The sequence below is a fragment of the Gallus gallus genome, chromosome Z (assembly GCF_016699485.2).
Source record: "Gallus gallus isolate bGalGal1 chromosome Z, bGalGal1.mat.broiler.GRCg7b, whole genome shotgun sequence".
Lineage (NCBI taxonomy): Eukaryota > Metazoa > Chordata > Aves > Galliformes > Phasianidae > Gallus > Gallus gallus.
Window position 1 is genome coordinate 46,653,913 of NC_052572.1, and position 26,375 is coordinate 46,680,287.

The 26,375-nt window shown below is 42.7% G+C and overlaps 1 protein-coding gene and 1 long non-coding RNA gene across 3 annotated transcripts; one reads left to right on the forward strand and one right to left on the reverse strand.

The window, feature by feature from the left end:
• Positions 1–2,239: 2,239 nt before the first annotated feature.
• Positions 2,240–4,200, reverse strand: LOC101748231. The gene is made up of 2 exons (XR_213815.5): positions 4,119–4,200; positions 2,240–3,586 (listed from the first exon to the last, which is right to left on the reverse strand). It is a non-coding gene; the product is annotated as an uncharacterized LOC101748231 (long non-coding RNA).
• A 73-nt stretch (positions 4,201–4,273) lies between these two features.
• REEP5 (receptor accessory protein 5) lies at positions 4,274–24,806 on the forward strand. Of its 2 annotated transcripts, none has more exons than XM_015280437.4 (5): positions 4,274–4,456; positions 4,708–4,801; positions 17,504–17,642; positions 18,972–19,140; positions 24,144–24,806. In XM_015280437.4, exons 1-5 carry the CDS (start codon positions 4,339–4,341, stop codon positions 24,161–24,163), a joined length of 540 nt encoding a protein of 179 aa, XP_015135923.3. In that variant the 5' UTR covers positions 4,274–4,338; the 3' UTR covers positions 24,164–24,806. The 2 variants fall into 2 exon arrangements, with proteins under 2 accessions (XP_015135923.3, NP_001239006.1); NM_001252077.2 differs by lacking the exon at positions 24,144–24,806 and adding an exon at positions 20,899–21,643.
• The last annotated feature ends 1,569 nt before the right edge of the window (positions 24,807–26,375 follow it).

Genomic DNA, 26,375 nt, shown 5'->3' on the forward strand with positions numbered 1-26,375 from the left:
CTAAGTACATCTCAGTTCCCTGTTTAAAGAAAGATAATTGCAAATACCTTCAGAAAATAATCTGGCAGGTTTTGTTGTTGGTTCTTTTTTATTTGACTGATTATTTTTAAATGAGAACTACTATAAAAATGGCCACATGTAGTAATGCACAAGAAATTATAATAATGAATAAGACACATTCAGTTGAAGATTTTCATGAAATTTGGTAACTAAGCACTGGCAGAATTCTCTGAATGTTGCAGAGGAGGCAGGGAATCTGTGGAAAGTGAAAAGCCTGTGATTATGTGGTTATGGTATGTATAAGGAGCTGCGGTAGGTCTGCTCAGAAAATCTACATTTAGGGTTTAGCTAAAATTGAAATACTATACTCAAACATTTTCTAATGTATGAGTTTGCAGGTAATCATTAATTTAATGACAATAATGCATATTGTTATATAGACAGAACAAGCATGCCCAGAAACATAGTACATGACACAGGGCATGACTGAATCCCTTACTTAAGTCAACACTGAAATCAAACAGGCTTACCCAGCTGATCCACGTAACAGTTTACACATCCCTTGGGCATGATAATCCACTTGAAATCCAATTTAGACAGATTGTTGGATGAAATATGCACCTGTGCTAAAGCCAGAGGTTAACCTTTAACTGTGTATAGATGACAGGAGGGGAGTACAGCTCAGGGTGAAGAGCCATGTTGTTGGAAATATGGGTAAAAAGGTAAATGAGCATATACAGTCTGTTCTGATCCTCCTATTAGACTTAGTAGCTTAAAACACCAAAGTGGAGAAGTCATCCGTTTGCATTGTAGGAATGGAATGTTGTTTCTGCATTAGCTATTGAAAAGGGGGAATTGATCTGAAGAAGGAGAGCACAATGCATTTCTATTTTGTAACTTGTCCTTAGAAATAGCTGATGTGAAAAAGTAGAAACACCACATATGTTAGTAGCATACTTTAGAAATATAGTTGTTGAATTTTGTGATTAATTCTTGCTTGCAAAACTGCAGTAGTTTTTAAATGTTGCAAATAGCATGGGTATAGCATTATGGACTAGAAAGCATGTTGTAAGGCTGTTCTTTTTGGATAAGAGACCTTCAGCAAAAGAAAAACAGACTTAACAAACACCAAAGAAGCCAAGGCCTCCACACAAGGCCGGCTTGTCTCACTCTGTGGGAAGCAAAAGGCAGGCACCAAGATACTCCCCTCCATCCTCCTCCCAAACTTATCTCTATCCAAGGACAAGCAGCTGTCCAGAAATAATCACAAAGTGTTGAGTGAGCAAATGTTAGAAGTTAAATAATTAGCGATATAAGCTTAGCTGGCAGCAATTTATGTTTAGGTAGTATCTGTACGTTTAGTTGAGCATTGGGAAGATTGTGAACCTGAAGTACTCAGCCAATGAAAAACAAGGATAGGAAGAGATAAGCATCAGGTAATAGGGCATAAAAGATGTAACGCTGCTTTCTGTGTTCCCTCCTGCTTGCAGGACACCTGCCATTGCAATTGCAAATAAAATCTTTTTTCTGCTTTTATCAGATACCATCCTAATAAATTATTTGGATATTTACAACAGTACTGACTAGCAAATAAAAGTAGGAAGAAAAAGTTTAAGATTAAAAAACAAAACAAACAAAACAAAACAAAAAAAAACGAATGGAAGAAGACAGTAGAAAGGAAATAACCCTGCTCCATGCCGTTCTCTTTGAGTTCCTCTTAAAATGCTGTCCTCACTGGGGCATAATATGCAGCCTGCCTGGCTAGATGAAGCTTAAATTAGCAATTCCTCTCCCAGCCCCAGTAGCCTATGACTAAAATTATAGACTTTGGTATTTTGTGATAATCTACAGCTAGAATCACAGTGGTCCACTGCTGCATGCAGTTTGATTCTTACTGAGGACACATCTTGCAGACTGCTACTGCTGAAACTCGCATGGTGAAACCACAAATCTCTTGGCACTCCAGAGGATAGAGCTGCTGCATTTTTCTGCTTCTCCAGCAGAACCTCCTTGAATAGGTCTCTTTAACCTTTTCTAGGCTAGCTCCTTCAAGTTGCAGTATCCTTTCTCTTAGTTTTAGCCTTTTCTGGAAACAAGAAGGCTATATTTATTGTTCACCATATTTTGTTAGAAGAGCGCTAGTACAGTATTCTACCTTTGTGTCCATTTGCATTTGTTTCTTCTAACGTGCTATTGCTCTGTAACAATTAAACTATCATAAACAAAACAGATAAGCACATTACTGTTAAAAAGAATTTATTCAACAGATTGGAATACATTGAAAATGCTTGTCTAGTATAGATTAATCAGAGGACATGTTAATGCCATATCAAAAAGTACACTTTCACACAAAAGAACAGAAATGCAAACAGTTATGAAAACTGAGCTGGTATTGTATTACTTTCAACATTTTTACTACATTTCTTTTTTTTGTATCTAATTTGCCCTTCTTCTCAGTCCTTCAGTTTTACAGGTATGATGAAAAACAATTTTTAGAAGGGTCCTGAAAAGTGTGAGAGGAAAAGAATAAAAAGACAGGCCAGAGGGAGTTCTGCTGCAGCTTCTTGTGCAGAGCCCTCTTCAGTTTGCTCACTTAGAATTTAACAAATCCTGTAATTTCTCTAGACTACAGCAGACTCATAAACCAAATCAGAGTAACACTGCTTTCTGTGCATTGTGGCGATGCTTACCTTATGCCATTTTTAACTATGGGCATATTGTAACAGCATGATACTGTCCTAAGAATGGTGAGGATTAGCACACAGCAACATCTTCATACTTGACAGAAAAAGGCATCTTAATAAAGATGTTAATATTATTTTAAATTCAAGTATAGATTTTTTTTTTCTGTCTGCATCTCAGAATTAAATCTCTCACATACTGCTCTTAACAGAAGGAACTAGGGGTCCCTTACACTGCACTGAACGTGAGTCAGCAATGTGTTCTTCCCACCAAGAAGGTTAATGACATTCTTGGCTGAATCAGGCAAAGTATTGATAGCAGTTCAATAGAAATGATCCTTCCTTCCACTCAGGATTGCTGAGGCCGCACCTGGAGTCCTGTGTCTAACTCTGGACTCCCCAGCGTGAGAGACATGGACATTCCAGTAACAGTCAAGCAGAACGTGACCCCAATGATGAAGATAAAGGAGCATCTCTCATTTGAGGAGAGGCTTGGAGAGCTGAAATCTGTGACTGTTCAGACTGAAGAAGGCTCATGGAATATCTCATCAATGTTCATAATTATCCAAAGGGAGCGCAGAGAGCCAGGCTCTGTTCACTAATGTCCAGTGCCAGGCCAAGAGGCAATGAGCACACACTGGAGGACTGTTTCTCTGAACAGCAGGAAACACTTTTGTGCTCTGTAGGTAATGGAGCACTAGTGCAGGCTGCCTTCTCCTTGGAGGCGTCCAAAAGCGACCTGGATGAGGGCAAGGTGATCTCCTGAGGTGCCTTCCAGCTTTTAAGGATTCTGTTATTATTCTCCTCCTCCTCATCATTCTTGCCTTAAATGATGGCTACTTAAGAACTTTTTTTTTTCCCCCGAGTATCTTTTCCTCTTTCAGTTTCTTGCAAGACATACTATCCTATCTCCTAGAAAAGGAGAACGTGCAGTTTACACTGTTCACCCCCCCCTTGGGTGAAGATAGGAGTAAAAAAAACACGCCACTTTCTAAGACAAATTAGTACTTTCCAGCTTGCCTGTGAACAACACTGATTTGAAGCAGGCATAGTCTACATTACTCACTGCAGTGCTGAGTCAGATGGAGAAGAATTGCTGAGAAGTCAACACAGCTGAGGAAGCTTCTAAGACGACATCATGCTCTATGAATTATATTTAGTTGTAAGCACGTTAAGTGCACCATCAACTACCAGGTACAATTGCAGCCATGAGTTCAGACTGCCGTGTTGTCAGGTGGCAGTGGAACCACGCTGCTATAACCTTTATTTCATGTTATTTCAGCCCCTACTTTCCAATCCCGACTTTTCTTCATCGTTTAACACCTATAGTTACTGATAACACTTTTTTTTTTTTTTTTTTTTAAACCCTATTAGCTCAGCTCACACTATTTTAGGGACTGGACCACCACTGGACCTGCACCGCCGTGCCGTACCCACCTACACCGCCCACAGCCGCGGCTCTCCATACCGAGCCGCCTCACGGAGCACTGCTGCCCCCTCCTCCATTTCGTGGCCGGGCGCGGCTCGGCGGAAGATGGCTCCCCGCCTCCCGGGGCTGGGGGCGGGCCGAGGCGGTGGCTTCGTGGCCGGGCGGTGCCAGACTCGAAGGCCATCGGTGGCTGTGCAGGCTGAGGAGAGCAGCAGCCGAGGCTTCAGCATGACGGCGGCCATGAGACAGCGCTTCGACCGCTTCCTACACGAGAAGAACTGCATGACCGCCGTGCTCGAGCGGATAGAGAGCAAGACCGGCGTCGACCGCACCTACATCGCCATCGGTAAGCGGGGGCCGTCCCGAAGCCGGGGCTGGAGCGGGGGCCTTGCGGGTGGCCGCGGGGGCGGCGGGCGGAGCGGCGTCCGTCGGCGGCCTCGGCCGCGCCCTGCCCGCTCTTTTCCCTCCTTCCCCGGCCTCGCCGCCCGTCCCGGGCCGTGCCATGTACCCCTTCAGCGCCGCAGGTGAGGGCCGCGCCGCCCGGCGCTCCCCGCGGCACCCCGCTGCCGGTAACCGCTCTGTGTTCTCTCCCCGCAGCTGTCCTGGGGGTGGTGGCCGTGTACCTGGTGATCGGCTACGGCGCCTCGCTGCTCTGCAATATCATCGGCTTCGGCTACCCCGCCTACGTGTCGTGAGTGCCGGGATGGGTTGCGGGGAGCGGGGGGCGCCGGGGGAGGACGCGGCCGGTCGGGCGCCGAGGAGCTGCCGCGTCACCGCGGGTACCGCTACGGGTGCCCGCGCTCCTCGCTGCGAACGCCGCTGGGAAACAGCAGCGCTGCGCTGCTCCAGGTCGTAGCTCGGTGCCGGAAGACAGTGCTCTAGAGCCCCTCTGCTGTCTGCCGCCTCTCCTCCCTGTTGACGTGAACAGACGCCGGCGTAGAGCCGGGAACGAGCTCTGGTTCCCCTGGCAGATGCCGCGTAACGAGCCGCAGCTGGCAGTTGCGGGCGGTTGTCACGCCTAACAGCCCGCCCCGTACTGCCGTGCTTCCACTACGGCTTTGGGCTACGTCTGTAGTGAGGATGGACCGATCGCTGGTGAGCTGCTGTGCCCAGCAGGAGGGAGCGCCGCGGCTGCGGCTGCGGCAGCGTCTGCTGACCCCCACGCGACTATTTTTAGTAGTGCGGTCCCCGTTATGCACAGGGCACTGCTGTGGTGTCAGCGCATGTGCGTTGCAAAGTGCCATGTGTCAGTGGGCACTGCGTTCAAGGAGGGATGTTCCTACCTAGCGCGTAGACCATGCACAAGAAAGCTTCAGAGCTCCCCGTAGAAAATATCTTGCTTTTTGAAGGACGGCCGAACTTAGAACTTCTGTCAGTAAAAGTAGCTGGTGCCTCTCATTGGCATTGTGTTGTTACATTATTGGAACAAAATGGCTTTCCTGTTAGGTGAGATGTCAGCAGAGTGTGCAGCAAAGACCTCAGAACTGTATTAAATAAAACCTTGTGTGTAGCTGACTGCATTCACAAAATGGAAGCCGATCCCAGGAATAACGTGACGCTGGAAACAGTGTTTGCTTTTGTCTGACTGCTTGAGTACAGTCAGTAGCTCTTAAAAAATGTGTTATCTGGCTGTTAACTTTGGGGCAATTAAAACCACGTTGCTTTTCCTTCACCTGTTTATTGTATAGGTGGCAGGCTATCTTAGTGTTAGACTCCTACAAGTTTAAAATTGTCTTATGGCAGTGTGCCTAGCTGAGTGAGGCTTCTCTGGATACTGTCATTGGTTGGCACTAATTTTGGAGATTTCAGGCCAAGAACTGCTCTTTTATAAGCAAGTTATAGCTTTAAAAGTTTTTTTTTTTTCCAATTAAAATCTGAAAGTGAAAACATGGGTAACAAGGCAGCAAAACCTCTAAGTAGTTGCATAGGAATTACACTGGTGTACTATCTTGTGCCTGAGTTAGGCCACTGTTAAATTTCTTTAATTCCTTTCTGAACATAGTTTTACACTTTTTTTTCATTTGTTTGGTGTTAGATTTTAAATCTGCCCATATGGAACTGCAGTGAAACTGATAGTAAAGCTCCTAGCGCTGTGGAGGCAGGCAGCAGCAAAACAGATATAAATAGTGGTTTATTTCCTATCTCTTTTTTTCTTACAGACCTTGAAAATTTTATGTTTGTCTTTCTGTAGAATGTTTACCCTTCAGTCAGTAGGAAGGCAGTTTTCAATGCATCTTAGTGTGGAAAAATTACGTCTACAGTGTTAGTGGTGTGTTTTTTTTTTTTAAATTAATGGCTGCACTTGCCTTTAACTTTGCCTATAAATTGTAATTAAAATAAGATTAAAAAAAAAAAAGCCTAGAACATCATGCATATGAACACAATGCCTGTTCTGGCTTTTCCAGGTCACGCTCAGTTAATGCTTTCTCTTTGTGCATTTGATTAATGTGGAAACAGCTGCTCTAGGAGTAATTTATAATCTGGAATAATAAGGTAATTTGTGAACCACACTGCAACATGCAGCACTTTTCAGTGGCAGCCATAGAGAGATAGTAACCCTTTCAGTCATCTGCTGGTAAGACAGGTGTCCTTCCCGAGTGCAGAGCTGGTGTTTCGCATTTTCTTGTGTTCGCTGCTCTGCTCGCTGCCAGCAGTCCAGCAAGAATGTGGAGGAGACCTGGAGAGGTTGTGGGTCAGTCTGGGAGCAACATATCAGGATATCTCTGCTATCTCGTGAGATGGTTCTCAGTCTGCTGCCAAGCATGAACTGCCTGACCGTGCAAAAGAATGATAATCCTGTTTGGTGATTGCCCCTCTTCCACCATATGGTCCCTGGCACCACCATACTGCGCTTCATATCTACTTCAGGATATGTATCCTAACACAGGGCCAAGCCACAAGATTAACTTTGGCTGGTCACCAGGTGCCTCCCACTCCACTTTAACTCTGAGACAGGAGAAAATAAGATGAAAAATTGTGGGTTGAGCTGTGGACAGGGAGATCACCAATTACACTAATTGCCATTGTGGGAAAAAAAACAGGCTCGACTTAGTGAAGATTAATTTAATTTATTGCCAATTAGTAACAGAGTAGGATAATGGGAAATTTAAAAACAAAAGAAACCTAAAACCAGCTTACCCCCAGTAACGCATCCAGCGCGTTCTTCCCATGCTCAGCTTCATTCCTGATTAAGCTACCTCATCCTATCCCTCTGAGCTGCACAGTGAGATGGGGAATAGAGATTGCAGTCAATCCTTGGTGCTTCATCTCTACCTTCCTCCTCGCTCTGCCTTGCTCCATTGTGGGGTCCTTCTCACGGGCCACAGTTCTTTCTGAACTGATCCTGCTTGGGTCCCTCACCATCTTCAGTTCCCACAAGACCTCTTGCTTCACTGTGGGCTACAGCTCTGACCCAGACTGCTCTTGTGGGGTTGTCCATGAGCTGTGTATACTCCAGACCTCATCTCTTCTACATCGTGGGCTCCTCCGTGGCTGCGTGAGGAAATCCGCTCCACATGGTGCCCATGAGCTGCAGAGGGACAGCCTGCTCCTCCATGGGCCCCTTCTGGGCTGCAGGGAGCTGCTGCTCTGCACCTGGAGCTTCTCTTGCTTTCTTCCTGCACTGACCCGGGTGCCTGCAAGGCCATTTCTTTCCCATTTCTCACATCTCTCTCCCAGGTGCTATTGTGCAGCAGTTTTCCCCCTCTTATGTCTGCTCTCCTAAAGCACACCCAGTGTTGCGCAGGGCTCAGCTCTGGCATGAGTGCATCTCTTTAGAGCAGCTGGAACTGTGTTCTGACGTGGGGCACTACTGGACTCTTCTCACAGAGGCCCCCCTGCAGCTCCCCCACAACCCAAACCTTACTGCATAAACCGTACAGCTGTTAAAAGAGGTCAGGCCATCATCAGAATGAGTTACAGAGAGTATTAATTTGGTGTTTACATGAATATTTCAGCGATGTGTCCAAGGGACTGAAAGGGAAAAAGGCTACCTTTCTCTAGTTAATTTGCTGTCTTGACTGTCTTGTGCGAGGGAGATCACCTCTTGTTCTTTTGGCTGCTTAAAACAGTCAACAGGCTTCTGAGTGACTTGCTAGTCATGTTCCAACTCTCTTTTGAGAGAGTTGGAGAGAGAGTTGAGCCATCGCTGAGAGTCCACTCACAAGGCTCTTAACATGAGCAGAATTAAGCAGTAATTTTTCAAGCAGAGATTACCTGTCTGTCTGCCAGAAAATCAAACAGTCTGGATTAAAATCACTCATAGAATCTGAGCATAATTCCCTCAGATCCTGTGAAGTGCTTTGTCATAAGGTAATTATTTTTCAGTTGAAATCTAATTTTCACTTGCAGGCATTTGTGCGTGCAGTAGACCAGTGCTTGAAAGTTCACTGAGTAAGTTTTTCTATGTTTAGTGAACTTTAGCTGGACAAGGTGATATTCAGACTAGTAGATGGAAGAAGTGAGTGCTGGCAGTGTCTAAATAACACTGTCAATGTTTCATTGCTTCTCTAAACTCTCCAGAGCTAGCCCGTGGTGGTGAACTGCCTCAGAAAAAATAGAGTGGAAGCAGGAAGGAGCTGTGATGACTAAGAGATATGTGCAGAGGATTTATGAAACTTCAGAAGTGCTGTCATGTTTAGTTTTGTGAAGGTTAAGATGAAAATAGCTCTGGGCAGTAAAATGTCTGAACTTATTGCTTGTGTCTTCAAGGAAGAAGAGCAATCATCACCCTTTCAAGGAAGAAGAGCAATCATCGCCCTTTCTGCTTTGGCTGATTTTATGCTGTTACTTCAGTTTAGCTGTTCTTACTATATAAGTACTTCTCATGGTGTTTTAGGAAGAGAAAATAATGTGGGTATGGCAGAGAGGTGTAAATATGCAGTGCCGTGTTGGTCATGATCCTGAGCCTGTTTCCTCCTTCCTTTGCTTCTGTACTACTGAAGCAGGATTTGTGCTTCTTTTAGTCAAAGATGCTTAGAAAATGTAAAATTGTTCGTGTATTTCTTGAGAGCTAAGACACCAAATGTGCTTCCTCTTATCAAATTTTAGAAGAATGCTTACTTTTTGCTTAATGGAAAATTCTGCATAATAGATCAATGTTTGCAGTCAGTGTTATGCTGTTGCTTTACAAAACAGAGTGAAGGGAGCTGATGTTTCTTATGAGATATTCAATGCTCAGCGTAAAGACAAGGATAAATCTGTTTATTTTTTGCTATCTCCTTTCTCAGCCCCCTTCCATGGGGCTTCAAACTCCAGAAAGTGTATTTTAACCTTTTTATTTTTGTTCTGTATAGTCAGTTCCTCCAAACATACTTACTTTTTATCTTTCAGATTTTAGAGTGCCAAGTTTAAAATATAAAAGCTGTGTATCTGTTGAATGGACAGGCAAAATACTTGCATTCCTAGAGATAGCAGGTGTTTACATGTAGGAGTGATTCTAATACTACAAAATATGTAGTAAAATGATAGTTTGTCTTCTATGTATTAAGTTTGGATTAAAAAGTAAAAGACCTTTGTTCTGCAGTTGGGCTCACGATCTGAATTAAGCTCATTGGAAGGTTACTTCTAGTTTGTAACTGAGGTAGACAGTACTTTAAGGGAATAAAACTGTGTTGGAGATAGAAGTGAAGGCGTTTCATCAGACATTTTCTTAGTCTGTAGGCACTGCAGAAATGCACCTTGCATGCACTGTTCTCTCTACTGAAGTAATTTCCAGCAATTGGTTCGATAGGGGAACAGCAGAGTTGGAAAGTGAGACCAAAAAATCTGGACTATTGTTAGTTGCTGTTAGTGTTTTCCTGCTTCTTCTCTTGTGGTCATGTATTTCGGTTGTGTTGTTAAAGTCTTTCCCCACAGCCCTGAGGCTGGCAAGGAGAGCGGACCACACCTTGCCAACCCAGCAGGAAGAAAGCTCTTTGTCTTTGGGCACACACTGAGCAAGATGCACAGTTTTTGAAAAAAAATTGGAAAAGAAATGACAAATTACATAGCTTAGGAACCTGTGCTGTACTCATAAAGGAAATAAAAGGATTTGCAGAGACCTGAACTCAAAAGCTAGTCATCTGGGTCTGAAATTTGAGTCCTTTTCCTGCTCTCTGATGAATCATTTTTTAAAAATAACTTTCAGTAATTAAAACCATAGGACTTTCATAACTTGCTTTGAAATTAAAAAAATTACTTGCACTGTGGTCACCTCAGGACAACAACATTTTGTCACCTGAGACTGTTAACTGCTTCAAGAATCAAGTCTGAAAACATTGCGTCGTTTTGTGCTTAGTTGAAAACTTGTATAATTTAAGGCTATATTGTAATTAGTTTGTCAATGTCACAGTAAACAAAACTGAAAATTGATATTAGAGCTGTAACAAAATTATGCTTGAATTGAAGTCTCCACAGTGCAGCACATATTGACAAGAAAATGCAGCTTTTATTCCTTCCGAATGGTTGTAAGCACACAGCAGAGGCCCGCTTCTGTGAGTAACAGCATTGTTTGATCTCTGTGCCTGTACCTTACAGCTGTGGGGAGATGATCAAAGAATAAGTAATTTTTTTTCTGCAAACAAAATTCTCTGTCACCAGTACAGAGGGTGCCAGCAGCATTGCACCTTTGATGGTCAGAAAGTAGCATCCTCTGGTGTAAACACAGCATGGCTGTACCATGCAGGTAGGGTTTGGCTTTTTTATATGCTTCCTGGCTGCACAGCTGTTCTTTTTCTTGTCATGTAAACTTGAGGAAAGACTACCTGAAGGACTCCTGTGACACAAAGTGAAATTGGTCAAAGTCTAACTGCTAACATGGACAAGTACAGCCAGTAGTAAAGCTAGTAAGGTTTATTCAGAGGCTGCATGCACAGATGAGCTTTACTGCATTGTCTGACTGCCCTTGCCTGTGCTAAGGATGACAGTGGCGTGAATTCTTGCAGAGAAGGTATGTGGGCAGCTTCCACAGGAGCTGATGATGGGATCTGCTGGAGCTTCTGCTGTGCGGCGTGCCTGCTTTGTCCAGCCTGCATTCAGAACTACAGGAACGTGTTGCAGGCGTCCTGCTCTTATCAGGGGTTGTACTAGAAGATCCCCTGAAGTGCCTTCCAAGCCCTACCGTTCGGTTATTCAGTGAAAGGCAATCCTTTTACCACTGCAACATGTGAATCAAGAATCGAAACCAAAGAGTCTGTTTAATTTTAGTTACAGTTTTAAAACAACTAGCAGCAGTGCTATTGTTTGTCAGGCTAGATCAAGGCCCTGGTGTGTGTCAGTCCCATCCAAAAAGAGCCTGTGGATGTGTAGTGAGTGCAGCTGGTTTTAACCTGAGTCAGAACTGGGGAACTGATCTGTCATGTGACCCTACAAGATAGTTGTCCCAAAAGAGAGCAGGATAAGGACAGATGAGAGTGATGAAATGACAAAACTGATGCTTTTTAGCGTTGAGATTTATGCTCAGTTAATGTAATCTGTTGGGCTCTCCTCACAGATAGGCAAGTGGCTTCTGCTCCATTCATTGCCTTTCTTTCCACTTCCATTAGAGAAAGTAGTGCACTTTGTACTGCTGTTGGGTTTTCCCTCTCTTTGGTGTTCCCCCCCCCAGAGATACCTGTCTCTGCATGGACAGCAAATAGTTGCTACGCTTCTTGAGTTTCTCTGCTGCCACCATTTGGATACACAGGATTATGAGAGGGGAGATGGTAGACTTGCACTTAGACATATGCTGCTGAGTATTTGGCAGGAAGTCATTTTCAGTACCTGTGAATCCTTTACTTGTGGAGACAGGGGATGAGGAAGGGTTGGAGATAGAAGGCTTCTGGCTGATGGATGAAAACGGAGATGATAAAATGATAAAGCAGATTCAAACGCACAAGTACTGGCTTCTTTGAAGCAGTGCCAGATGTCTCAGAGGCATCCTGCTAAGGTGAGTCTGAAATGAGGATGGCAGGGAGGCACCAAACTTAAGAGGTCTGTGTTACAAGAAAATGTTGATCCCACAGAGGTTTCTGGGTAGCTAAAAGTAATAATTAATATTAAAAAGTAAAAATTAATATTAAATCCCTGCAACTGCTGTAAAGAGTTGAGATGGGCTGTTCAATATAAGCTGTAAAAATACAGTGAATTTCAAAATTTCTTCTGAAGTTAAACAAAAATACATTAAGCTTAGCTATGGGAGTCACAATTGTGCCTGCCCACTCACCAGCATAGCACTGATAAGGAACCTGATGGGTTTATTCACAGAATGGTTTGTTTCTTCAAAGTCTTTGACGTGGTCCCTCACCGCATCCTTCTCTGTAAATTGGAGAGGTATGGATTTGAAGGATGGGCTGTTAGATGGATTAGGAATTGGCTGGCTGGACGCAGCTAAAGGGTTGTGATCAGTGGTTCTGTGTCAGGGTGGAGGCCAGTCACAAGCGCTGTCCCTCAGGGGTCGGTCCTCTTCAGCATCTTCATCAGTGACATAGATGATGGCATCGAGTGCACCCTCAGCAAGTTTGCAGACGACACCACGCTGAGCAGTGCAGTTGATACCTGGGAGGGAGGGGACGCCATCTAGAGGGACCTGGAGGCTGGAGAAGTGGGCTTATGTGAACCTAATGAGGTTCCAAAAGGCCAAGTGCAAGGTGTTGCATTTGGGCCAGGGCAATCCCAGGTGTTCATGCAGATTGGGTGAAGACCTCCTTGAGAGCAGCCCTGTGGAGAAGGACTTGGGGGGTCCTGGTAGATGAGAAGCTGGAGATGAGCCAGCAGTGTGTGCTTGCAGCCCAGAAGGCCAACTGTGTTCTGGGCTGTATTAAGAGAGGAGTGGCCAGCAGGGAGATTGTCCCCCTCTACTCAGCTCTTGTGAGGCCTCATCTGGAGTACTGTGTCCAGGCCTGGGGCCCCCAGGACGAGAAAGACACAGAGTTCTTGGAACGGGTCCAGAGGAGGGTCACTAAGATGATCAGAAGGCTGGAGCACCTCTCCTGTGAAGAAAGGTTGAGGAAACTGGGATTGTTTAACTTGGAGAAGAGAAGGCTCCAGGGAGACCTCATTGTGGCCTTCCAATACTTGAAGGGAGCATATAAACAGAAGGGGGAACAGCTGTTTACGAGAGTGGATAGTGATAGGACAATGGGGAATAGTTTTAGACTGAGATAGGGGAGGTTTATGTTAGATAATAGGAGGAATTTTTTCGCTCAGAGGTTGGTGAAGCACTGAAACAAGTTGTCCATAGGTGTTGTGGATGCCCCATCCCTGGAGGCTTTCAAGGCCAGGCTGGATGTGTCTCTGGGCAGCCTGGTCTGCTGGTCGAAGACCCTGCCCTTGGCAGTGGGGTTGAAACTAGGTGATCTTTATGGTCCTTTTCAACTCAGACCATTCTATGTTTCTGTGATTCTTCCCAAACTACAGCATGAGCACTTGGCTTACTTTGCACTTGGCAATGCAGTGTGGTTATTAAACACAAGTATTGATGGATACATGGTTTACTGAGCATCTAATTTCTTGCTTATACTTGAGGCTATTGTGTCTTTTGTATTACACTTGTAACTTGATTTATACAAGGGGCACCAGGTATGCATTGTGAACTGCAGAGTTTTGGGTGATCACATGACACTAGAGTAATAAATTTCAGCATTTCTTTCTTGATTTCTGACTTACACATCTTACTAGCTGGATGGAGTTGGGGGGGGGGGGTGGGAATAACTACTCATTTGGTAAAATCATAGTATGCTAATCTTGTGAGTAATGTATGTGTGAATTAACTCCAACAATGATTTCTTCTGCCAGATCTAATTCTGGAGTGACTAACAGCTTCTTTCTGGAAAAGAGGTGGTGGTTATAAAAATGAGTCAGATGCTTTGAGTGAAAGAGTTACAAACATAGGACTTGATGCAGTTAGGCTTGGTGCAGTTGACCTGAGGTCCTGAAACTGCAGCTGCACAGCGACTGTGAATCCAGGGCTGCAAGAGACGGTGACATCCTCAGCTCTTCCCCACTGTTGTTAGCTGGGTTATCAGTTAACAAATACGGCTAAAATTGAAGCTTTTATTGTGCTCCCCCTCTGTCTACACAGGTTGCAGTGCTGGACAAATCCCTAGTTGTGATGTGTGTAGTTTAGTTGTGATGTTTACAGTCCAGTCTGCTGAAAGCTTTCATAGCGACTGCTGCTACCTCCTGCGTGCCCTAACTACTGTGAATAGTTGTGTAAAGCTGTATTTAAAGCCCTCCACAATTAGTGTAAAAGCACTGTATAAAGTCCTTTGTGATGTCTGATTGTTCCATGTAACTAACATAGAATTTATTAAAATTTGTATTAGAAAAAACGTTCAAAAAAGTACCGGAATACCTTTTCTTTGTTTAAATTTGAAACCATAGGTTTCGAACGTGCCTTCCTTTGTTAGGAGGTCTTAATGTTATATCCTACTCAGATTTTTGTACTCTTGCTCTTGCAGTGTACACATAATGATTACAGGAAGGCTGCAATTTTTGTTCTTACTTCTGAGCTGAGGGCCAGTTGTTGACACTTCCTTGGTGTGGCACCTGCCTGTCCCCTGAGGTTGTCCCATCACAGAAGAGAAGCGTGCTGTTTCCTACAGTATGCAAGAAAACACTGCACGTGGACTTAATACTGTGTGTCAGCTGATGTGACCAGACCAGTTTTTGATTACTTGTATTATTGCTGCATGTAACAGTCTGTGCATGGCAGAGTCTGGTTCAGGTACTCCTTTATTACTGATACTTATTCTCTAGATGTCTAAGCAGCGCCAGGGGGAAGACTGGGAAAGCTGTGAGGTCCCACATGTAGAGCATAAGCTGAAGTGAAAATAGAGGTTAACTTCAACTGAGAACTTGACTGTTGGCTTGGCCAGCAGGCGGCCTTTCTCTGCCGGTGGTTGATGGCCCTGTGATTGTTACGCCTAAGGTTGTATTCATCATTCTTTTTATTGACAGCATTCATTATAATTAGAGTGGCTGAAGATTATTATTGTTGTTGGTTTTTTTTTTTAATATTATTTCAGTGTCAAATCCTTGGGGGTAGTGTTTTCACACGTTTTTTTGTAGTGCTGTCAGGGCTGGCTGTTCATAATTCTAAAAACCTGCTTTTTTTTCTCTCAGTATTTGAGGGCCCACAGCTTTACAGTTAAACCGAAACTTGAAGGGTTGGCAGTGCTTCCTTTTGAAATGCTAGCGGAACTTACAAGTGAGGTCAGGAGTACTTTGCAACAAAGGCTGTCATTTCATGAGATTTTTGAATGAGTGAGTATATCATAGACAGGAGCAAGAGCAGATGTTTCATAAATATCCCTGCAAAAATCAAATACTCCAGAAATAATTAATACGTGATGGAGAGTGAAAACTCACGTCTGACACTCTGGTTTGCTTGTTAATTGGAGCCTCTTTTCAGAGTTTGTATGAGGACAGTCAGTATGCTCTCCGTGATTTGCCTGGGCAAGATGCCAGCTCCAGGAGCTGCAGCAGCTGCTGGTGGACATCCAAATGGAGCATACCCGTTTTTGGAGGTCTTCCAAGGTATCCATTCTCGCAGGAGGGAGCACCTTGTGTTGGCACTGCCTGAGGGCGGGCTGCAGGGCTGCTACTCCCCGCTGCTGTTACTGGAGGTAGCAGCAATCCAGGGCGCCTCCTGCTGTCCACCTGGAGAAAACTGTCCTGGCTGTGCTGTGCTCAGCTACAGCCCCTGCTGTGCACGGGGTAGGACGAGGGCTGCTCTAGCCGCAAACTGGTGGAAACACTGCATACATTAAAACGTCATGATTTCCTGTTGTATTTCAGGGTAATCCAGTACAGTAGCTGTGTCAGTGCTGTCTGCACGTGGTGGGCTCACCAGTGCATTTGCTAAAACGTAAGGCTTGTCACATGGTTGCCTTTCTGTCTTCACTTGGGGAACTAGGAAATGACACAGTCTGAAGGGTTTGCCCAGGAGGGGTACTCACAGACAGACATCTCTCTGCAGCTTGTAAATCTACTGAAGTCACAACATTTTATTTATTATGAAGAAGTCAGAATGAAAATTTTGCACCTTTTGACACATCCTGCAGTTGCTGTAGCACTGTTTCTTTCAGCTTCCTACTTTAAAACAGTGAAAACTCAAATTGTGTTTTCTCCTGGCAGCTGGAGAACAAAAAGCCAGTTAGCTGCAAGCAGGAAGCCACAGACTTTACTGAGGCTTCTGTTCCTAACACGGAAACTTGCATCACAATTTGTGAGTCCTGCAGGAGCAGGCTTGCAGAGCAGAACAGCTGGGGATGCAGCTGTGGTCCTCACTGTGTATCAGAGGAGGTCGCCTTTTGCTGCCTCTATGCTGCCAAGGGCTCACGTGTAATTACATCTCACAGTCCGGTGCATGCACCTAAGGAATAAAGATATTTGAGATTCACTTCGCAATCCTGAATGAAGTTTAAAATTTTCATCTAGATACTGTTTGCAGTGGCATGTACTGGTGCATTATGATCATCTCGGTGAGAAGGACACTGACTCTGCAAAGCATCCTTTAAAATGCTGTTTATTAGAGCTAGCAGTGCAAGGAAATAGGGCACAGTACAGACAACCTCGCACCTCCGTGGATGCTGGAACTCTGAGCTACAGCACTGGACATCCACATGCAGCAATCAGTGCAGACCCCATCCTTGAACAGAGTGACCTCATTTTGGATATGGGTGGTGTATTGGTGGATATTGCTGCCTGTAGGCTCTTTTGTTACCTATGGAATGTGTGGAGCACACGGTTGGGTGTGCTGAGGTTGGTTGTTACATGAGTCATGAATTCCACATACAGTGGTCTTCTGGTCAAGATTGCCTCAGTGCATTTAGAACTGGTCCTCTCCCCCATGTCCCTCGCATTGGTAGGTGATTATGTGTATATATATTTAATTTGCTTTCTTTTGTAACCGCATAACAAGAAGTAGCTCAAGTTGTGAGTGCAGTAAAAAGCTTTGCTATTCAGAGATCTGAGGGTGGGTACGTGTGGCAAAAGTAGGTGATAACAGTACCTTCTAGTGGGATACAAACCCTATGGAACAACAGCAGGAAAATTGGCTCGCTACTTCCGATGACTGGTGACACCTCAATCTCTGTCCAGAAGGATGCTACTCCTTGGCTGCTAACTTGTAAATGAGGGTGAGGAGGAGTGGGTCCAGGCTCCACCTTTTCCGATCCTGCAGGTGCATCGCTTGCACCTGAACTCCTGGGTTAGCCACGCCTCCCCACCTGGTGCTCAACCATTGGTTCAGGCTGTGACCTGGCAGTTCCACTGCAGGATTAACATTTTAGGTTTTTGGTTTTTTTTTTTTTTTAGAGCATTATTATTAGATTAAATGATGAGAATTCACATACAACTATAGAACTGAGATGTAGAAATGTCACCACTCTAGATGCTATTGATCTGCTCACTCATTTTATTTTCCTTGCAGAATCAAGGCCATTGAAAGTCCCAATAAAGACGACGACACGCAGTGGCTGACTTACTGGGTTGTGTATGGTGTTTTCAGCATAGCGGAATTCTTCTCTGATATCTTTCTGTCCTGGTTCCCTTTCTACTACATGCTGAAGGTATTTCAGTTTATGTACCGCTGCCCTTCCTAAAATGAGACCTGCAAGATAACTACTTTAATGTCTTCAAGAATGAATAGATGTCAGCAGATTCCCTCAGAATCACTCCTAGGTCACATGTTATTTTTAAATGTTGGTACGCTTTAAATGTGTGTATATATATATATAAAATTTTATTTTTACATTAGCTTTCCAATGGGAAATCAAAAACGTGGAAGGAGATAAATGCCTGGCTAGGCACATTGGTACTCTGAAAGAATGCTGTAACGGACCAATTTTTAGGAAATGCTTTTGGGCTTATGCAGTAAACTGGAAACCTCGCAAATAAATGAGAAACTGCTTATGTTATTCAGATGAGTTTCAGATGCTGTAGTACTTGCACTGAAAGCACTGTCTTTTCACTGCTGGTGATACTGATGAGAAAACGGGAAAACTGAAATACAAACTACAAATAAGTCCCATTTGCCGCCGTTACTGAAAAGTGGCATTATTGTTTTAATTTCAAAGCAGATCTCTTTAAGTTGCTTATAGTTACTCTGAATTTTAAATGTTTACTTTGATACTTCTATACATCCTTTTGGAGCCCAGGCAAATTTAATTGTGGCACTTCCTGTACTTGAAGTGTTTTGATGTCATTTTGCATAGCCACTTCTGTAGTGTGTATGACATTGGAACTGAAGACACATAAAGGTGCTTCTGTGGTGAAGAGGCATGTTGTTTCTTTGGTTGGGTTTGTTGGTTTTTCCTTTTTTTTTTTTTCTTAGAGATCAAATTGTAGTATAAAAGCTCTGTATAAACTGTGCAATCCAAAAGAATTACCTGGTCTTGCACAATGTGTATCTGTATCTCTTCATCATGTCACTTTACCATTGGGATGCAAGCAAACCCAGTCTTTCCCCTACAACATGTCTGGGTGAGGAAGTAGAGGGATATGTCTTGGCTTGATCTAAATGATGGAAGAACAGAAACCATCAGTTGTGCCATGTAAGACAGAAGTAGCTAGAGACAAATGTTTTGTCTAATCATCTTTTATACTACTTCTGTACCTTAGGATAAAAGGAAAACAATATATGCAGTCTCAATACACTTTTTACCAGTTCACTTTTACTGCTACAGCCCACATCTTTATCAGTATGCATGAAAATATTAGAATATAAAGATTCACTGTACGAAACAACTGATATGCATTCTTAGACTGCGACCATACAAGATGAAGGAGTTGGTGTACTGTTTTAAGTAAGTACGCTGAAGTCTGTGGCAGAGTTAAGAGGGCATATTTCCCCTACTCTCCTACTTTTCTACTGATGCAGATGCTCTTCCTCCTTCTAGTGTGGCTTTCTGCTCTGGTGCATGGCTCCAAGTCCCTCTAATGGAGCAGAGTTCCTCTATCACCGAATCATCCGGCCTTTTTTCCTGAAGCACGAGGCTCAGCTGGACAATGTTGTCAAAGACCTGAAAGACAAGGCTGCAGAGACTGCAGATACCATTGCTAAAGAAGGTGAGTAAATGACCATTCACTGATCACATCATGTAGGAAGAGTTTTCCTTTGCAGCTCTAGTCTAAAAGTTAATAATCACCATTTCTGGATTAAAAAAATACCCCTAAAAGATTATTCAGTAGGCTTTAATGAAGAAATTAGTATAATAATGAAGAAATAAAGCTATCAGGAAAAGAGGATTGAAGTGAGTTTTGCTTTCTAGGATTAGAGTTAAGCTAGAATAAGTGCAAGCTGTTTGAATATGAGAAACAACTAATTAGATGCAGTGTCTTCCCAATATACATAACATTATCAACACACTCTCTCTAGACAAGTGTCTAAACATCCTTACAAGATATCTTGCATAAAAACAGTCATTGTTTCTATGTATTCTTGCATCTTTTAAAATACTGCCATCTCCAGTACCTGGTACTGTAGAAGAGCTGCTAATTGTCCAGTAAACAAATCCTTGAACTGTAGCAAGTGGCAACACTTGAAATGAAGGTTTCCTGTCTAGAAGATTTTGTGTTTTTCCTTCTTTTGGAAATTAAAGATTTCTGAGCCAACTCTTAAAGAAATTCCTTAGATTTTTATTTGATTGAATAACCTAATTTTATCATAGCCTGGAGTTGTGTAACTTTTGCTTTCGTTGCCTTGCATTGAGAACTGGACACTTGAAAAGATCTGATGGTAATTTTATGAATAAAAGAAGAAAATGTAAGTAGGTGAAGAAAAAAAATACTTAAATTTCATTTGAAATAAATTTTACCTATTAGATACCTCAAAGCACGTTAAATCTCCTTTTCCCCAAACAACTTACGCAGTTTGATTTCTTTTTATCAACTTGTTTTCTTGCATTACTTAAGTGGTCTGCCTTTCTCAACTACTCTTGGAACTTTTGCTGCTTGAGCCTTCCTGGATTATTATTGTTAGACAAGTATCTTTAATAATGATCTTCCGTATTGCTTATGTCTTATTTTCTCATTTATTCCTTCTAGTTCATTCTCCAATTTATCACTTATTCTTTTGGTAAATATGTGAAGGGAAGGTGCAGAGAGAACTGAACCAGACTCATTTTAGTAATGCCCAGTGCCAGGACAAGAGGCAATGGGCACAAACTAGAACACAGGAGGTTCCCTTTGAAACCAAGAAGCACTGCTGTGCTGTGCCAGTGATGAAGCACTGGCATAGGCTGCCTGGAGAGGTCTTGAAGTCCTCCCTGGAGATCTCCAAAAGCTGACTGGATGTGGTCCTGGGCACCCTGCTCGGGCTATCCCTGCTGAAGCAGGGGCTGGGCCAGGTGGACCCAGAGGACCCAGCCAGCCTCAGCCATTCTGTGATTCTGTCATTGTATGATTCTTCCCTATTTTAACATAAAATGGTTTCCACAGTCATATCTTCTTAAATAAGTAATGCACACAAACAAAAACATATTCTAGCATTATTCCATCCCCACTTCAGCAGTTTGGTTGTTGTCTTGCTGTAAGCCTGTGTGTCCTAAGGACCATCAGCAGCTCTTATTTTCTCAGTAAAATAGTTGTAATTCGCTTGGTGCTGTTCATGATCTTGCTCTTGGCATCTGGTTTAATTTTTGAATAAAAAACAGTTTTTGTAGTTTCATCACTATGTGTGTATATATACAAGAGCTATTATTTCCTTTTGTGAGATGTGTTTTATGGTGTAACAGGATAATAATTTATTTGTGCAGCTCATGAACACCAAGTGAGCTGCTTAAGAATGTAGGGCACTGCTAAGATTAAACTTTTATTTTTCTGCAGCCAAGAAAGCTACAGTGAACTTGCTGGGTGAGGAGAAGAAGAGCACTTAAAACTTTTAACTGGATAAAGCTTCCCAACCACCTCTATTATGAAGCTTGATGTTATGGGGATCTGTGGTATAATTTTAATAATGTTGCCTTGAAAATGTTTTGATATATTAAAGGAATGTGCTATCAGTTTGCTTACTAGTTTGCTGTTGTCTGCATAGAATTCATGCATTTTTATTTAAAAGCAATGCAGTGGGCAGCATCTGAAACTTAATCAAAATATTTTATTAATCTTCATGAAAAAGTCTTACAGTAATCACCTTCTCCAGTAACATAAATAAAAAGTATATATCCCAGAGGCTCTGCACTTCAGTTGTCTCTTTGTGCATGTAATTACTTTCAACACTGACTGTGTTGCATCTGGTAACATGACATTATTCTACAAGGAAAATATTCATCTGAACAGATTTTCTGGAATATACACATAATTAATGAGAGAGCTGGCATAGCAAATTTATTCCTTGCTAGTAAAGTTAGGAGTAATGATAGGCATCTCATGATAGAGACTATTTACTGTTGCATGTTTCACTGTAACATAATATTTAGTACAACGTGGGAAGAGTAGCTGTATTCAATTGATCAAGCTTATATTAGCGTGGGGTTATTTGCCAGAATCACAGAAGATGAGCACAAGATGACTAAAGATGGCATGTGCTTGCTGTCTCTTTCTAAATAAAGTTGTCATGTAAAATGCTAAATGGAGTGCCTCATAATATCACACTCAAAAACACAAGCCACCTTTCATAAGGAGTGCCATTACAAACACTTGGTTCTGCAGTCCTCTTGAAGTTTTTACTGTCTTGGGCGTTGGTCCCCGGAACTGCATTGTTAATGGATCAGCCTGCAACCTCTGCAGGCTTTTTGTGCACATTAACATCTGCAGTCTGTTCTGATTGTCCAAGAAAACTTTGTGTGAGCAGTGAAAATTCCTGAGATACAGATTTCTTGATATATTCATGACCAACTGGTAAGAATGGACATAAATAAAGAGAATAAATGCTTTTTCACACTTGATTTTTTTTTTTTTTTTTTTTTTTTAATAAATCTGAAGCTGTACTTAATATTTCACATTACAGTATTTTCAAGAAATTCACTATGAATTACTGAAGTCTCAGTTCTCATATCCACACCGGTACATCTTCTGAGCATGCAGTAGTGCTGTGACAGTTCTTAACTCACAAAACAAAGAGAAGACAGAAGGTAAAGTTGAACTTCTGATGCGATAAGAAGTGGTGATCTCTGGTCCTCATCTTCAGATGAAGTAGTAAATCTTAAAATGGACTCTTGAGGACCTTGGGATTTTCTCTAAGTTGGTATAGAATCATTCACTAATTTTTCAGGCACAAGAACCATGAAAGGATGAAGCATACGGTTTGTCAGCAGATTTAACTTTAAATTTGAGAAACGCCTATTAGAAAAAGAAAGAGATGTAATAGCATCATACATGTAATAGTATGCATGTAAAACATCAAGTTACAAAACAAGCCCTTATAGCAGTCAAATAGCAAGGTGAATAGGGAAGTAAGAGATCCACTATGCATTAATTTCTGTAGGACAGCATACAGTTTGTCATTTGTTAGAAAAACAAAGTATCACAGCTTATGATTTGCAGACAACTTTTTTTATTATGAGTGGATGTGCTACAGAGAACACACAGTAAAGCAGACTTGTAGCTGCGAGCTACAAAGTTTGAAGTAACCTACAAATTTGGTGGTTTAATTTCTTGTCCTGTTCTTCCATCTTTAACCTGCTTAACTTTTCTGTGAGCCATATTAAATTCTAATGTTGTGTTTTAAACACGGTTACAGAATCACAAAATGGTTGAGGTTGGAAGGAAGTACTTGGGATTTTTTAGTCCAGCCTTTTTGCTTCAAGAAGGGTCACCTAGAACATTTTGCCCAGGATCACATCCAGGTGGGTTTTGGTTTTTCCAGTGACGGAGACTCCAAAACCTTTCTGGGCAGCTTGTTCCAGTACTTTGTTAAGCTTTCAGTAAGTAAGCTTTTCCCTCTTCTGCAGATGGAACATTTTTTGTTCCAGTCTGTGCACACAGCCTCCTGCCTCGTACTACAGAAAACAGTCTGATCCCATCCTGGCAATTACCTTCCCTTAATATATTTGTATACACTGATAAGGTCTCCTCTCAGTTTTCTCCAGCTGAGCAGTCCCCGGTCTCAGCCTTTCCTCATAGGGGAGATGCTCCAGGCTTCCAGTCATCTCTGTAGTCACCCACTGGACTTTCTCTAGAAGTTTTCTGTCTGTTGAACAGAAGAGCCCAGAACTGGACACAGCACTCCAGATGTGGCTTCACCAGGACAGAGTAGAGGGGGAGGATCACTGCCCTGGACCTGCTGGCCATGCTCTTTTTAGTGCACCCTAGGATACCATTGGCCTTCTCGGCCACAAGGGCACACTGCTGGCTTATGTCCAACCTGTTGTCTACCTGGACACCCAGGTCCTTCTCCACAGAGCTCCTTTCCAGCAGGTCAGCCCTGCTAATCTTTACAAGTGTTTCTTCCTCCCCAGGTGCAGGACTCTACACTTGTTCTTGTTGAACCTCACTAGGTTCCTCTCTACCCAACTCTTCTGTCTGTTTAGGTCTTACTGAACTGCACAGTCCTCTGGTGTGTCAGCCACTCCCCCAGCTTTTTGAGATGAAACTTGCTGAGGGTGAACTCTATCCCTTCATCCAGCATATTGATGAAGATGTTGAACAAGACCAGATCCCTGGGGAACAGTACTAGTTGCAGGCCTCTAACTAGACTGCATGTCTGATTACAACACTGTAAGCCCTGCTCTTCAGCCAGATTTTACTTCACCTGGCTGTCCACTCATCTAACCCACATCTTCTGATCTTATTTGTGAGAATGTCATGGGAGACAGCGTTGAAAGTCCAGGTAGAGAACATCTGCTCTCCCTCATCTAAGCAGCCAGTCATTCTGTCATAGAAGGCTAGGAGGTTGGTTAAGCTTGATTTCCCCTTGGTGAATCCACCCTGACTGCCCCAATCACCTTCTTGTCCTCTACATGCTTAGAGATGGCCCTCAAGACAAGCTGTTCTATTATCTTTTCTGAGATGGAAGTGAGGCTGACAGGCCTCCAGCCCAGCAAACTGCATGTATAGGAGTTGTGGACAGAGTAGTTTATCTCAAGAGATGAAACTAATTTTAAATAAAGGTACTTAAATTTTTGCTTTAGGTTACAAATTACTTGTCTGAGACCAACGAGGAACTTTTGCCCTGTGCTGACTCAAACAACTCAAGCAGAAAACATTGCAAGAAGAGGAGCTAGGAGGATGGATCAAGCCTTGCAGAGGCAGTGGTGACCCACTTTTCTCTACTTCCTCTTACGAACAGCACCTTTCCTCCCTATGGCTGAAAAACATCAGCTTGAGTAACTGTCCACACTGAAAAACATTGGTTTGAACAGGTCATTGAAGAGGGTGCATCATCACCAGAGACCCTTGCTGAAGAATCCTGAATCTTCTAGAACATCTAACTGCACAGACATGAGGGAGCTGACATCCCAGGGGCAGTCTTGGACCAACTGCATTATGTAAAAGTGGGCATGCACATTTATTTTTGTTAACTCACTACCCACAGATCAAGACAACACCACATCTAAGGAATGGTGAAATATTTTCTTTCTCTCTTTCCTCTTGATCTTCTTCTACTCATTTTTCTTTAGGAGCCATTGCCTAAACTTGCCTTAGAGTAGTTGATAAAGAAAAAACACTCAGGCCAAGTACCCTGTCCATAATGCTTACTAATTGCTGTTAAGAGTATTAGCTAACTTTGCCTCAAAGTAGTTGATTAATCATTGTTAGAAAGCTCAATAAACTGTACTGTATTGTTCCTCTAAGTCACTGTCTGACTGTTGCAGGGAGTGCCCTATTCAGGGGATTCCAAAGATTGACCTTCCTTACAAGTTACTGAGTGGGATGAGGCAGCACTACATAAGTAATTTCTCTAAAAGCTCTTAAATCTGAGACTTTCCATCACTAACCAAAGTGGATTCAAGACTTCCTTCTCAATTCCTCAAACAAGTCAACAGGTCCTCCACTGTCACTTCATTGTCATCTTGCACTCTTGCTTCCCTCCCTTGCTCTTCTCTCTCCACAGAGCAGCAGTAACTAATAACCTCTGACCACCTCATTGTTTCCCATAACAAAACCTTCAGCTGCTTCCAGCAGTGCCCGTGCTGTTGTTTCTGCCACGTGGCATTCCATCAAGTCAGAGAGTAACTCCCTCAACACAGGCTGGAAGGGACCTTAAAGACTGTTTATTTCCAACCCCCTGTACTGGGCAGGGTTGCCATATCTATGTCTGCTGTCAAAGAGAGATAATCCAAAGGTCCAAATTGAAGATGTCTGTACACAGCCATGCCCAGTTACAGCCTCAGAGCATAAAATTTCCTTTCCAAAGTCATTCTGCTACAGAGAGTCTGTATACCGGTAATCTGACCATCAAGGGAGTGGCATGTGGAAGTCCATCATGGCAGCTTCTAGATTTGACACAGCTGCAGAGAGAGTACGAATGCACCCTCCTGCATTCAATGCTGCAGTAGAACCACACTTAAAATATTCTACAGAAAGGAAAAACAACCGAGCTTCTCGTAAGCTGGGAGCTGCCGTGCAGTTTGCTATACATACCCATCAGCAACAATTTTTAAAAGCTGGTAACCTGAAGTCCATTAAAGCATCTGAGTAGAACAAAGAATAAAAAATATAAAATACCTCAAAATACAAGCATGAGTAACTTGAGCAATCGTATCATCAAGTAAGAATTTAACCAAGTTCCATTACTTTAGACTGGTCCTATATCCAGATGAATTCTGAATGGTGCTATCCTGTGAAATATGGAAAAAAAGTGATGCCATAAAACCACTTACCTGGCAGATAGATGAAAACACTATATTGCAACATGAAAGTTTTATTGGAATAATCTGATAACTTGTTGCTAGTAGTCATCTATGAAGTAGTGAAATAACTGCTCACAAATACTAAGAATTAGAAAAGCTCATGAGGGATTTTATTTTATTTTAACTTGAAAGAGGTAGCACTGGGTCTTTTTCGGACTCCTTATAGTAAACTATCCCTCATCTAACTTGTTCAGTAATTTCTTCAGTTACTTCTCGTGACAACTGTTCTGATCAATCTCCAATAACTTCCTGTCCCTGCCATGGACTACACAGATATTTTAAGTTACCAGACACTGCAAGGCTTACGCATCTGAAATAAAGCTAGAAAGTGCATTTCATAAGCTCTCAAACAACAATCTAAAATAGGATAATTCAGTATTCAAAGAAGAAAAAAAAAAAAAGGAAAAAAGCTAAATTGTTCAGTTATCTTAAACAGTTAAAATAGTAACCCTACAGTACGTCTTTGACTTCTTGAAATAAGCTGCAGAGGAAAAGTTAACACTTTTGACA